General features: G+C 34.0%; 1 protein-coding gene across 1 annotated transcript in view; it reads right to left on the bottom strand.

Moving 5' to 3' along the window:
• Positions 1–15,128, bottom strand: part of Cftr (CF transmembrane conductance regulator) — a 191,361-nt gene that overhangs the window by 96,696 nt on the left and 79,537 nt on the right. Inside the window, exons 6-10 of the mRNA XM_076853473.2 lie at positions 14,099–14,262; positions 13,271–13,396; positions 9,749–9,995; positions 7,993–8,085; positions 1,609–1,791 (exon numbers count right to left, since the gene is read on the bottom strand). Coding sequence (XP_076709588.1) covers positions 1,609–1,791; positions 7,993–8,085; positions 9,749–9,995; positions 13,271–13,396; positions 14,099–14,262 — 813 coding nt within the window. The remainder of the gene's footprint in view (positions 1–1,608; positions 1,792–7,992; positions 8,086–9,748; positions 9,996–13,270; positions 13,397–14,098; positions 14,263–15,128) is intronic.

Here is a 15,128-nt window from a genome sequence, read left to right as displayed (position 1 = left end):
GTGCAATTATTCCTAGGAGACCACTGGCTTCCTCAACTGTCTTCATAGTTACTCCCTGTTAAGATGCAGCTGCAGCTCCAGCCAGTAATTATCTGCTCATCAATTTTTAAAGGAACTGCCTGAAATTTATTTGCTGGTAAGTCCTGCAGTTTACAATTCCAAAGCTATTTTTGTACATCTTTCATGGAATTGATCTTCAAAACATAAACAATTAATTTTTAAAATACCATGAAGCACACATTCCATCCTGTCACAAGCAAACTTCCTTGTGGAGATCATCTCTAGCCTCTCTAGTATCAGTTCCTCCTATGGTGTCATTTTCTTTTCAGAGTGAAAATTGCAATATTATATAAGAAATAGAAGGAAAAAATAACATGCTGAATTGATTTTTTAAAGAAGAAAATGCACAACTATAGCTACATTATTTAAAAGGCCTGTGTCACATGTAGGGAAACAACTGGAGAAAAATAAGCAAATGTATTACTAACACTGTGGACACTACATACATGGGCAAGAAGTTTTCTGTGGATCCCCCCTGCAAAATCTCAGACTGAATTCTTCAAAATACTGCTCTCCCCATCCTAAATATGAATATATAATTGCCTTTCAGAAGTCTTTAATTACTATTTTATTGACATTTTTACCTTGAAGAATCACTGCTCCTTCCTTTTATACTTACTTTTTTTTCTTTCTGACTTATGTCCTTGTACAGAATTCCAGGAAGTATTTTGAAAAACTTTAAGAAATCTCTAAACATTTTCTTATATTTCTAGAAAATACCATAGCTAAAATAACAATCAAATGAGAACAAGAAACTATTTTTGTAGACTTCCAAAGCAAATACCTATTGCCCTTAGTAGCTGATTCCAGTATTAGAAAGCACCTTATTATCTTTCATTTTATTCCTTCATGTCCTTTAAATTTACCTCCTCCATGGTTAAAAGAAAAATAGTGTTTTTCATTAACTGCATGATAGCTCATACCCTTGAAAATCACTATGCCTCCTCCTGGAAAATAAAGTTCAATCCTTAAGCTATTTTTCCTTCTAACCTACTAGATTTTGTCAGATATATTTCCAAATATCCTGAGTTTATATAATAAGTTGTTCTTGGGGATGGGTGGGGACTGGGGGAAGATGACCACTGAAGAAATTAACATTTTCTCAAAAAATCATTTTTTATCATATAGTATAAGCAAATATGAATCATTTTCCAAAATTCTGATGTCAACAAAATGGGGACCTTTTTAAAAATTATGAGTTTAGTGAAGTCAAATTTAAGTGATGATTTTTTTTCAATAGTTCCTAAAAACTGATAAAAATATATGGTTCATTTGCTCAATAAAGTTATTGAAACCTGTCACACATGTTGAACACTATGCAAAATATAAAGATGTAGGAAAAGTTACTGGAAAACATAAGAGGAAATTAAAAGCAAGAGGAATTTATCAGTGAAACAATTTATATTATAAGAGAAACTACACCCAAGTATTCTGATTCCCTTTAAGAATTTCTATAGAATACCTTCTTACACTACAAACTAGAAAAAAGTAAAAAGAAGAAATGCATGCCAAATTAAGTTGTTAACATTGAGGAATAAAAGAGACTACCTTGCCTGCTCCAGTAGATCCAGCAACTGCCAATAATTGTCCCTTTTCTATCTTGAAGTTGATATCTTTCAACACAGGGGCACCAAGGAGGGAGAAGTTACTGAAGAAGAGGCTGTTGTCACCATTGGAAATTTTTCTATTGTTATTATTTAGTTTTGCTTTCTCAAATAATTCCCCAAATCCCTGTTTAAAAAAGAATAAAAGACATAAAAGATAGGCTTTTTAGATAATTTATGAGTACTTTTATGTATGAGTGGTTTGAAAATCACATGGCACAAAATCCATTACAAAGTGTACATTATTACTTAATAGTACATAATTGCAGAGAACTTTTTCTAGAGTACATGATTCCAAACATCTGAAAATTATAAGCACAATATTTAACTGGAACAAAATTGCCCTTTCTCAGAACTTCGCCTATTATCAAACTTCAATGCCAATTTAAATTAATTAAAGACTGAATATACATGTACACACATCCCTTCTCCTTTAGGCTGTACACATACAAGTTATTATTCAATCCTCAGCATAATATATAGAGTAGATTTTATAATCTTCCTCTTTCAAAGCTGTAGGCACTGAATCAGAAAGGTTGAATAACCCAAGTCACATAAGCAGTAAGATACAGGTAGACTTATAACCCAAATCCGACTTCTATCACACTATCACACAGGTAGCTCCCCTCCTCTGAGAAGCTCAAAGGATTCTTTAATTATGTTGACTATAAATGAGATGAAATTGAAAGGTGACTCGAATGAAACATTTGCCTCCATGGAGCATTTGGGATAGTGGTCTTCAAACCAATGTAAACAGACCTAAAGATTGATTAGGAGAAAGCTGGTACACCTGGTTTCAAGGAAATCTATTTTCAGAACTTAACATCCAAAGGCATTCTTTCCTAAAATTAAGTTGCCTGAAAATTTTCCTGCTGTCATTTCTCCTAAGCCACTTCTATCTCACAATTGTCCTTCCCTCTTTATTCATAAGCAATAGCCTTCTCACTAAGCAAGAGTGTGCTGGTCTTGCTATGTTGGACTCTCCAGAGCATAAAATCCTCTGGGACTGAAAAAACAAAGGACCCATAAAGGAAGGGTTTTCTCTTGAAAGAGGGTCAAGGTCCCATAAAAAGCAAAGCCAGAAATATTGAAGGAGGCAGGATTTTATTTCACCCAGATTTCAAACTTAAGGCAATCAATGTGTATTATCTTAGAATCAAATTTCGGAAATGAGTGAGGAATAAGGCATCTTAACTAATTGTTTAATTAATTATTTAATTATATTAGCACTTAATATAGATTATTAACTATCTGTAGTTACAAGTCACATTTTTTTGGGATAAAAAACAAGTCATATTTAGCTAACTGGCTTGGTAATTTCATAAATTTATTTATTTTCCATAAGTTGAACACCCTAAAGCTGCAGCACCAAAGTGTTGACAAAAATCTATTTAATATATTTAGATAATATACAATAAACAGGAAATGATATCCTTCACTACCATGTAAATCTATGTTGAAACATTTGCAAGTCAACTTAAAAATTCATCAGATGTTTACAGTTTTTCAACATTCTTTTAGGGTACACAAAAGCAATGAAGCTCAAAGACTATTGCTTCTTGTTTTCATACAAGTGGCTAATATCAGTCAGCACATAATTAAAAGCAGAGCTTTCATGGAGTGGTCAGTGAAGTCTTTTAAAATGAGGCAAAGACATCTGTTAATCTCTTATTCATGTGCATCTAATAGATATTTATTGAACACCACCTCTGCATTATAGTCCACTTCAAAAATCTCACATGGGAGAATGACATATAAAATAGATATTAATATTGTGGTGTGTGTGGTACTACAATTAAAAGGCACATGAAGTACCATGGGAATACATCTGAGAGAGCAAACAACTCAACCTTGACCAAATAAATGACATATGCACTAGCTATGAAAGATGGAAGTAGAATTGCACAAGACCAAGAAATGGTTAGAGGTGTTCCTGGAAGACAGATCTGAACACACAAAAACCAAAATATGCCTCAAAAATAGTGAGTGGATGGGTCACTAACAAAAGCTGTTAATGAACTTTGGGTAGCTACGCTTAGAAGCAGGACTTTTATCTAATAAGGACTTGGATCAATGGAAGATTGCTGTTACTAAAGTCTCTTATTTTGATCACAAAAGACAGTTATTTCAAGAAATTTGGAAAACAGAGGAAAGCAGAAAATAGAAACTGCTTGTCATGTACCACTGAGAAACAACCATATTTAATGTTTCAGTTGATAACCCTCTACTCTTTTACAAATATAAATATGGTATTTATTTACATTTATAAGCATATATATTATTTTCAGAACATTCATAAAAATTATATGTAAGGCTTGTGACCTATTTTATGATGTTATAAATCATTACTATTTTCACATAGCATTAAGTCTTCTTAATATAATTTTTAAATGCAGGATATATCACAGAGTATAAACTATAAACAGTTCTCTATTTGATGGTTTCTCTTTTAATTTAATACATCTGGGACACATGTACTTTGCTATATCTTGAGGCACATATTTTTTTGTTTTTATTGTTTGATATAAATTCCCACAAGAAGACTTTCCAGAGCTAAATGTATGAAAAGTTTCATGTCTTTCAAAAAATATTTCCACATTATCCTCCAGCCAACATATGAGAGTGCTAGTTTTCAGGAACCCTTATCATCACCTGGTTTTGGTTTGGTTGTGTGTGCGTGTGTGTAGTTGTGTATGTGAAAATGGAATCTCACTATTGATTTTTTATTTTATTTCTACTATGACTGAGCATTTTCCATGTTTAGGGGATCCCTGAAGTTTGGGGGGAATGGTCACAGTACTCTGTGCCTAGATTCCAGCCTTTCCCTCACCTTCTCAACTAGATGGGTAAAGTTTGACAAGCCATGACAGTCTTAGACATTACAGCTTCTGTTTGCTGAGCTGAATGCACTAAAGGAGGTGACATGTTTGAAAGCATTTTGTATATAGTAAAGCAACAGTCCTTTTTTTTTTTTTTAAGCGTCAGAATGATGAGTGACGAAGGGCTTTAGAATCAGAGACACCAAGGCTGTCATTTGAGCTATAGTTGAGCAACCTTGTTCTAACTATTCAAACTCTCCAAGCCTTGACTTCCTAATACATGAAAAGAAGTTTTTCCTATTCATAGATCTGGAGCGAGGGAGGAGTCATATATAATTCACCAGGGACTGACTTCTCAGGTGATGCCTTCAGAGGAAATGAAGAATACCCTGGAACAAGTGGGTTTCTGAAGCTTGGGGAGTGGTGACTGTGGAGTGCATGAGAAGCAGGCAGGAAATTTGGAAACACATGTATGAACTTCAGGAAGAAACCAAGGCAAGAGATTTGCATTTGAGAATCATCAGCACATTGATGTCAGTGAAACCTCAGTGAGGTCACCCACAGAGACCATGAGATGCCTGAAGATGTCTGTTGGGGTGGGAACACCAGTAGCCCATCACCACAGAAGTGACAGGTAGAACAGGCTTACATGTCAGGATCTTAGGCTAAAATCATTTGGATAGAGTAGCTCACTAAAGCTAAATTAAGTCATTAATTCCACAAGAAAAGAACAGTTGTAATAGATCAGTGAGGGCACAATCCATAATGCAGTGGGGAGAAGTCCACTGTGAGGCAGTGAGAATAGTTTTGACAACAAAGGGAAAAAAAGTGATAAGGTTGTAAAATGAGATTCAGTGGGCACAAATTCAAGGGAAAAAAGTGTTTTAACTGAAAATATTTAAATGTGAGGAGTCAATTGAGAAAAGATATTGAAATTTCTGAAGAGATTAATTACAGTTCTTCTGAAAAGCTGAAAGAAGGTACAATAATTCGAACAAGGGCAGGAGGAAGCATACTTCTTTCTCTTAGACCAAAAATAAGAAGGAAAAGATAATTATGAGGTTCAAGAGAGAAGTTGGAAGCATTCTGTGATAATGGTCTCTATTTTTTCTGTATATAGTAGAAGGCAAGGCCATCTACTGGGATTGGGTGCATCCTGATAGATGTTGAAGGTTTCAGAAAAGTGGTAAAATTCTATAACAGCTTTTAGAGAAATTATAAAGAAAATTAACTGAAGACTCTTCCAAAGAAGGATTACAGGCCAAACTGAGATTGAAACAATAAATGTATAAAACTTGCAGTTGATTAGAGTATATTGATTCTCCAAAATAACACTTCCTTCTCCAAAGCTGATAAAGGGAGCGTTTAAAATTAAAAAAAAAAAATCAGCAAAAAGAAAAGGGAACTGAGAGTATAGGTGGGAGAAGCACCAAGATGACTGGTCTTAGAAAAAGCAGAAGAAGAGGGGTCCAAAGGGAAAACTAGGATAACTACAATCTAATGAAACTGAAAGGCTATGAGAGTAGACTTAAGAGGCTTGGGAGTTTTGGGCTAAGAAACAAATTTGAGAATGTGACATTTCTAAAGCTACACAAATCTGAGTACTAACAAAGCTCAGGATATGTTGAAGAGAGAAAGTTTTTGAGGAAGTCATATAAGTTCTAAGGATAGTGTTGAAAGGATCATCTATGTGGATGTTGAAGTCTCAGACAAATGGTAGAGACTTAACAAGCACCAATATCCTATAACGTGCCATCAAGGAGTGTCAGGGGCTTGACAGGTGACACAGACTGGAGGGAAAAATACAGCCAGATGGAATACAATGACTCAGTGAAAGAGCTCTAGACTCTGACATTTGGGTCCAAAATCCAGTTTCAGTCTTTGTCAACTGTGTAAGCTGAGGCAAGACCTTTAAGTTTTCAAAGTCTCCATTTTCTTATTAGTGGAATGGAAATATTTACATTATTTAGGTCACAGGAATGTTATAAGCTGCTTTAGTTTGGACCTGATTTCTTTCCTCCATCTCGTTCCAAGGCCTCAGTGTTAAAGGCTTGGTCCCCAGACTGTGATACTACAGGGAGGACATTAAACTTTTAAGAGGTGGTTGGAGGAAATGAGGATATTGAGAGTATGCCCTAGATATTGGGATCTGGGTCTCTATCTCTCTTTTTGTTTCCCACCATGAAGTGTTGCCTCACCACAGGCTCAAAAGCAATGGGTCAACCAACCATGGACTGAAACTCTGAAATTGGGAACCAGAATAAACCTTGTTTCTTTCTAAGTTGATTATCTTGGGTATTTCCTCACAGTGATGGAACACTAACTAACCAAAAGAAATTAAAGGAGACAAAACTCATAAAGTGCTTATCCTGCCACCTGGCATGGAGTCAGGGCTCAAGCATGTTACTTCTTTTATTCGGTGGAGAAAGAAAGGAATGGAGGATTTTTAGACCCAAGTAGAAAAACAATAATCAGAAAGAAGTAGGGAAATTTTCATGTTTCTCCTATATGTTCAGAAGGGCATTTGAAATTCCTAAATGCAAAGAATTAAAATAAATCTTAGCAACACACTTTTCCACAAAGCAATTTTACTAGGCAGATGAAGAATTATTCTATTTCCCACATCTTTTTAAAAATACAGTAAAATGTATCTCAATGATAAAGTTATATATATGTATATATATACATATATATATAAATATATATATATATATATATATATATATATATATATATATATATATAAATCAAATTTATATACATATATAAATTTACTATATTATGAGAGACTCAGAAACAGGACATCAGTTTTACTATTCCTATCTTTACTCAACTGATAAAAGTGATTAAGAAATAAGAACTAAAAAGGTGTTCTCAGTAATCAAATATTGCTTCTTAGAGGATAAAATTATATTTGTTCTGACTGAGAAAAATGAGAGAATTTTTACAGTGAATAAAATAAGTTAAAAATAGTAAAATATTTAAAAATCATTGGTTTATCTCTCCTACTTCTTTTTGTTGACTGATGTATATAAACACATTGGACTACAACTTGAGATTTGAGAAATTAACATTCATTGAGGAACCAATAAATTCCTGGTTCTCTAATGAATATTTCACACAAATCATCTCAGTGCCCTTCACAACAAATTTTCAAGGTAAATATTAATATTCTTCATTTTACAGAGAACCAGAGGCTTCTCAAAGTTAAAGTAATTTGGTTTAGAATAGATGGAAGTAAATGGCAGAGCCAGGATTCAAACCCAGCCTCAAAGCCTTTGATCTCTACAAGTTCCTGGTCTAAGGTGAATCACGTCGCATGGCTTTTTTTCTACTGCATCTAATATTCCTGGGCTTCTCCTTCTTACTTTATAAAATAAGAGAAGTGGTCTCTCCTTTCAGTTCTATCAATTATATCATCATTGTGATCTTACTTCCCATAGGGATGAAGGGTAGACTCTCAAAGAAAAACCTCTAAACATGATTTTTTAAGAATTAAGAATTATTACCTCCTCCCAGAAGGCGGTTACATTCTCCATCTCTACTTCTGTAGTTGTTAAGTTATATTCTAATGTCTTATACTCTTGCTTTTGTAAGAAATCCTGTTCATGAAAGAAAGCAAAATCATAGTGTAGATATTAAATCTATGTTATATTCTAATGGTGCTGCATCTTAAACACTGATATTAACAATTAAATTAAAAATTATTTCTTAATAAAAACAATTTTATAATGCTGTACTAAACTTAATTAAAGCATCAGAATCCATCATATTTGAAAGACGTTCTTTAAATATTTGACATTTTATGAAACTGTCTTTATGCTTATATTTCAACATATAGCTGATTTTTCCTCATACTATTACGTTTACTTTAGTTATATATTTATAAAGCAACTCTGAATTACCTGCCAATGTGCCTTTGTTCAACAACAGAAGAGACAAAAATAAATATCTTCGTCTTTACAACACCCTTATGAGAGGGAGTGTTAGCATCAATTCTCTGGGTTAAATAAAGATGTAAAGATTTGATGTAACTGGTTTTAAGGTGGCAAACCTTAAAGAGTCGGAGAAGGATTCTATTGGAAATTCCAAACCCATAGGGAGCATGAGAGGACTTAACTCCTTCGATCCTGAAGTCTTTACCACTTGAGTCATAAAAATATCTGGTTCTTTCATAGTTTCTTCCCCTTCCTCTCTGCTTTCTTCTCTTTCTATCTTTTGATTTCTCTCATTTTCTCCCAGTTTTGTTTTCCAGATCTGTTTATCACAGATCTCAAACTCACTCTCAGTGATATAATTAGAAGGAAGCTGATAGAGATTGCAATGAATTGGTAGGTGCTCTTCAAGAGACCAGTTGCCATGGCTTGTGGGAACAAAGACAGATTACAAGATTTTTCAAGTCTTTGATAAGAGGCTGAACATGACTGGGGGGGGGGGGTGCATGTACACATGAGAGAGAAAGACAAAGAGACATCTCCCGATTTCTAACTGCTGATAGCTAATTCAAATTTTAAAAATGTACAGTTCAACTAAACAGATCTAAGAGCAAAAATTAGGTCCAATGGGCCACCATTTGCAACCTCTGACTTGCATTAAATAATGGTAGCACAACATAAAAGTGAAGTTTATCCTTCACCCTGAATTTGTATTTCTGTCATAAGGGTTTATTTTATGGGCTAAATAAATAAATATTAAAAGTAAAAAAGACTTTCTCTGCTTATTAATAAAGCTTATCCAATTAGCTCTCTATAAATTTACTCTCATCACCTGACGATTTTAGAACTCTTCCCAGCTGCCAGCTACATCAATATTGCTGGGATTTTTAAGGTAATTAACATGGCATGAGATACCATTGTCATCCATTATACTGCTCTTGGAAATGCTAGGAAAAGTTTAAGGTGAACATTCCTGGTATTAGTTAGAAATTTTATAACTTCTTAGTGAAGGAAATTTCCTTTTCAATCTTTTTTTCACATTTACAAAGTTCACTAAGAACAGATATATTCACGGATCACTCGGATGAAATTCTCAAGATTACAAAAATGATTAAATTCCTTTGGGTTATGAGAATATCATAGGTTTTCATTTTATTTCACTAGATTTTCATTACGAGGACTCATTACATCATGTATATATGTCAAGAGAAGAAATCTCATGCATTACATAGGTCCAAGACCAAACATTCATCTCTAGAGGATGTACTTGCTAGAAAATCCTGAAACATTTCAAAATCACACTATCTGACACACAGTTATGATAAATTACCTGTATTTTGTTTATTGCTCCAAGAGAGTCGTACCATGTTTGTACGGCCCAAGGAAATTGCCGTGTGACTGCCATGCGCAGCACAATGCAAAATGAGATGGTTGTGAATATTTTTCGAAGGATGATTCCTTTGATAAGTGCATAGGGAAGCACAGATAAAAACACCACAAAGAATCCTGAGAAGAAGAAGGCTGAGCTATTGACGTATCTCACATAGGCTGCCTTCCGGGTCAGTTTCAGTTCTGTCCTATAAAATAAAATTAATTATAATAATAACAATAAGATTCAAGATGTTATTTTACTTTTCAAATATCAGGCCACTTGGAATGTAAAATCTGAACATGGGGTCTACATTCTTCCTATTGCATTCTGACCCTGGCTCCACCCTATGAGTTGTGTGAACTTGGGCAAGTTATTAAACCTCTCTGGGCCTCAGTCATCTTATCTGAAAAAGGGATAATAATGCATGCATCAGTAAATACCTATAAATATTATTTTTAATTATACTAGTCATTTAGTTATTGTTATTTTATATCTGTAATCACTTCATTGCTAACTTGTGAGATTTATGATGCTGATAATTTTTTTGTTGTTTCTTATTTTAAATAATTGAGGAAGATATTGCTAGATTTATAAAAGAAAAAGACAATTTTGTGATTACCTAATGGGATTCTTAACATTTTAGAAACTGTAGCTTGACTATGAGAAACAATGAAAAGATATATATGCATATATATGTATGTTATGTGTTTATTGATTTATTTATATGACAGAAGAGTGGTTCTCAAACACTAGCATAGGCAAAAATCACCCAAGAAGCTGTTAAAAAATGCATCCTCAGGCTACCTTCATATATATTGATTAAGTAATCTCCACTGTTTCCAGATCTATTTTAGAAAAAGAAGCCAAGTGATTCTGTTGCAGAAGGTTCTTGAGAAATTTTGGGAGTAGACACTGTATCCTCTCTATCTCTGTCTTTCAGTGTAATAATTCTCATTCATATTACATTATTATCAGTCCTCTAATCTGAACTACAAGTGTGAGCTATTTTAACATATGTATGAGGGCTTAAATGCTCCAACAGGCAGAAAGCAGGGAGGGAAGAGACTATGGAGAACAGAGGACAACATGACCTTCAACCTTCCAGAAGCCATAAAAAATTGAAGTTGCTTGTGATTGTCCCCATCTAGTCCTTGGATAGTCAATCAAAAAGCACTATAGATAAATAGAGAGCTCTGGAGGCAATAACTGTGCTATGGCAAAGCACTGGAATTTGGTGCAAGTTCCACAGACTTGCATAATTCAGAGAAGCAATTCTCATTAACTTGATAGAATTCAGAGGGAATAATTTTAGGGCTTTTAATTTTTTTATTTTTTTATCTTAAAGGAAATGTCATCTGAGCACACCAATGAAGAAAGTGAAGTTCAATGTGTCCCACGTGCATTGTGATCAGTCTAATAATGTGCAATACTTGCTACTTCAATAATTTGACTTTGAAGATGGATTATGATTTTGGAAACTCACCTGGGTCTAATCCTGGCTCTGTCAATTTTATCTATGCCACCTTAAGCATGTCACTCTTCCTTCTAGTTTTATAGACTAAAAATCTAAAGAGAAACACACCTTCCTTGTAGAGTTCTCAAAATTAAACGACAGCATAGCAGAGGGTCTACTACTAGAAACTAAAGTATGTGTCCTTTCCTTTAACAGGAAAAAATATTCAGGTTGATTAGGTTGGTATTTATAAGATGGCAGAAAGTACTGTTTACAATGTTAAAAAAATTGTCAAAATGTTGAAATATATTAGAAACAATTGAGAAAAATAAGAAGAGGTCAAACACAAAAAGAATAATGGATCCAAGAACACTTATACAACTCATCCAGAAAGCAATACTCACCATAATAAAATCACTAACAGTTCAGGAGTCATAAAAATATTTTATCAGGTTCTTATAAAAAATGGAAAGTGACTTTATTATCAAAGAGCAATAAAAGAGTAGATTTCCAAGGAGCTTTGCACAGCCTTTTGCCCAGTTCTCCAATGGCCCAGGCTAGGGTAATCACTCCTTTAAAGTGTATCCTGTCAATCTCTTTCAGAACATTGTATTTGCTCTCTTGAATAGAAGCAATTCTTGCTTTCCCATATTTACATCAGTACTTTCCAGCCTTTTCAGGTAACAATTTCATGCTGGATTATACTAGTTACAACCAGACATTTGCTATTAGAATTGGTCAAACAGGAATACGGAATAGAGGGATAAATTTCGTTTTTGAGGAAGGAGGAGAAAAAAAAAAAAAAACAATGTCAAGAAAAGTCTGCCTAAGAATGACCTGGCCATGAGTTTATCATTAGGGCTAACAAAACCAGATCCTCTGATAATCTCCTATCAGCCTGGAGATGTAATGCCTCTATGAATGAGCCTAGAGTGATACAGCACTCCCTTGTTAATGAGAAGAACAACTTCTATCAACTGAAAAATTCCCCCAAGATCTTTAAGGATGTTTCTGGAAAGAAAATGCAATTCTTTTCCTGGATTTGTCTTGAAAGGCAAAACAAAAACAGGTGACCAATAATGTTTGGGAAATAAATATGCTTTTACTCTTTCTATTTACATGGCAAAGAACTTTACATTTCAGCATTTCATTTGTTGTTCCAATCACACACCTGCAGCTCAGTTACCATTGTCTACTGGACTCAGCAGCCTAAAATCCTAATAATCCATATTCATGCCATCCAAAAGGGTACTCTCCTTTTTAGTATATTTTTCCCTGTGAAACTCTCATGTGACATATATCTTGAGATTACTTGTCTCCAGTGGTGTTATCAACAACCACAAAGTCTTCTAGGATCTTTTCTTGATAACAGTTTGTAGAACACAGAACTCAACTAAAGGCAAATGGTGTTTAGTTCATATTTTGTTCAAAATTGTTTCAGTAATTGTATCTCAGTCTGAGCTGTACTTTTTTTTTTTTGCTAGATATACTCTTTATTAAAAATCTGTGAAAGGTTATATAAGGTAAAAGAAGACTAGACATAGATGTCAGGTACTGATTGATTCTATCTCAGGAGGTGGCTTTCATTTTAATTGACCTGACTTTGCCTCACGTGTACAGTTTATAGGAGCAAAATATATGGATATTACCCTGTGTCATTTTTCCTATATTAAGGAAGAATCAATATAATTTTCCAAATAGAGTTATTTTCATTATCTTGTGAGTTGTAACATATAAAGTAAGTAAAATGTCATAATAGAGAATCATTTACACAGTATGGGATTATATGTAGGATATTCTTTCATAAGGTATAAATATCCTTGTAGTGCAAAATAAAATTCTGAATCAACTATGTAAAACTGCAGCACATCAAAATAACTTATGCAACTAATGCATAAATATTGATACATCTCAATACACTTGTTTGTCAGAAACTTCAAATATGAGGTAGAAATTTACTGTGATAGACTTTTTAAAATATTAAGGATAAAGTTATTAACAGTATTATAATTATCACAACAACTTACTGTCTTAGGTTTTCAATCATTTTTTCTACTGCTTCTTCCCAGCAGTATGCCTTCACAGATTGGATATTTTCAATCATTTCTGAGGTGATCACAAGTCTTTCATTGATCTTTCCAGCTCTCTGATCTCTGTAAATCAATTGATCAAGTTAAAAAAGGTCGGGGGGGGGGGGGCGGCAAGAACTGCTCAAACTTTTAAGAAAAGCTAGGAAAATAATAGTTACCATTTAGTAAATGCCTCCTAGGTATTAGTCACTGTATTGCATGCATTCCATACAGTTTGAGATTCAAGCAAAGACCTACATGACTCCAAAATTTATATAGTTTCTTTCATACTGTAGCTGAAACTCTAGAATTCCTCTAACCTAAGCAGTAACTGATATCCCTGTTTTTTTTTTTTTTTTTTTTTCTGTAATAAAAAGAGAATAAGGGCCAGGGATATAGCTCAGTTGGTAGAGTGCTTGCCTTGCATGCACAAGGCCCTGGGTTCAAGCCCCAGCACCACCACCAAAAAAAAAAAAAAAAAAAAAAAAAACAGCAATTAAAGTCAATAAACTACACAAAATTTATGTATTGCCTCCAATTTATACAAATGTCATATCAATTTTTACCTAAACCTTATGAATTATAAAAATGCACTGAATCTTAACACATTTTAAAGAAATTCTATAGACTTGCAAGGAAAGAAATGTCCTAGTGGTATATTTACACCACTAAAATAATTCCTTCTTAACCCCATAATTCAGTACATAGAAAACTCTTGATTTTACTAGAAAGGTCCTTTTGAAAACCTGATTTAAACACTTTCAAGCTATGATGATAGATTCCTACCTGTACTTCATCATCATTCTCCCTAACCCAGCTTGCACAAGGGCTACAACTATCAGGAAAGCAAGGCCACAGAAAGCAGAGGCCTGTAACAAGTCCCAGAGCAGCCCCATCAGGAGAGTCACTTGTAAAGGAGCAATCCATACAAAATGTGCCAGTGCAAGTCCCTAGAAAATAAAAGCACACACACAAAAAAATGGTATGTTATCCCCCACTCCCAAAATCAAATAAAATATAAAACAAAATAAGCACTCAGAACTCAAACACTTCATGGTCCTTAGCAAATTAAAATTTAGGTGTCTATTACATGAACACAAAGCAATGAGCTCAAATATTCTACACAGATACTAGATTTTCCCAAGAACAAACTCAAGTCACCACATTTTTAAGCATGTTTTTAACTCAGTGAAATTGAGACTAGATATCTTAAGTATTGTGTCCACAATTTATTTAAATAACATCTCTTTGGGGATAAAGCAAGAACCATCATAGAACATGAGAGAATAAAGGACTCTCCTCAGTGGCTCCATCCACATACAAATGCACAGCTCTATTACCTAACAGGTATTCAGAAAAATATCTGTTCAATTCAGCAGTAATTTATTTAGCATTTTATTGGGTCCAGTGCTACGGTAAGTACTGGAAATGCAAAGGTAAATAAAACTCATTATCTGTCCTCAAAGACCTTGAATCTATTTGTCACATAAGACAGCACAGAATAAGAATTGCTCGCAGTATCATATTTAGCCAAAGTAAATAATGAATTTAGAGTATTAAAAGGAAGCAAGGCCTAATAAGGATTAAGTTTTGAAAATCTTATTAAGAGCAACTTGAGGTGACTTTGAGTTGGACAGTTCCACCAGACCTCGGAATGGCACTCTGCTACACAATTTAGCTTTCTCAATTCCCAGAAATAGCCAAGGCAGGGATAAATAAGACTTAACTACTTATTACTGTTATCTGACACAGGAAAACTCCATCTTTGGGGTTGCATGATTTCTAACATATCACATAAAAGATTTAATCACCAGGT

This window comes from Callospermophilus lateralis, chromosome 1 (assembly GCF_048772815.1).
Source record: "Callospermophilus lateralis isolate mCalLat2 chromosome 1, mCalLat2.hap1, whole genome shotgun sequence".
Classification (NCBI taxonomy): domain Eukaryota; kingdom Metazoa; phylum Chordata; class Mammalia; order Rodentia; family Sciuridae; genus Callospermophilus; species Callospermophilus lateralis.
The sequence above is the reverse complement of the archived record's forward strand: the minus strand, read 5'-3'. Positions and strand labels throughout refer to the sequence as shown.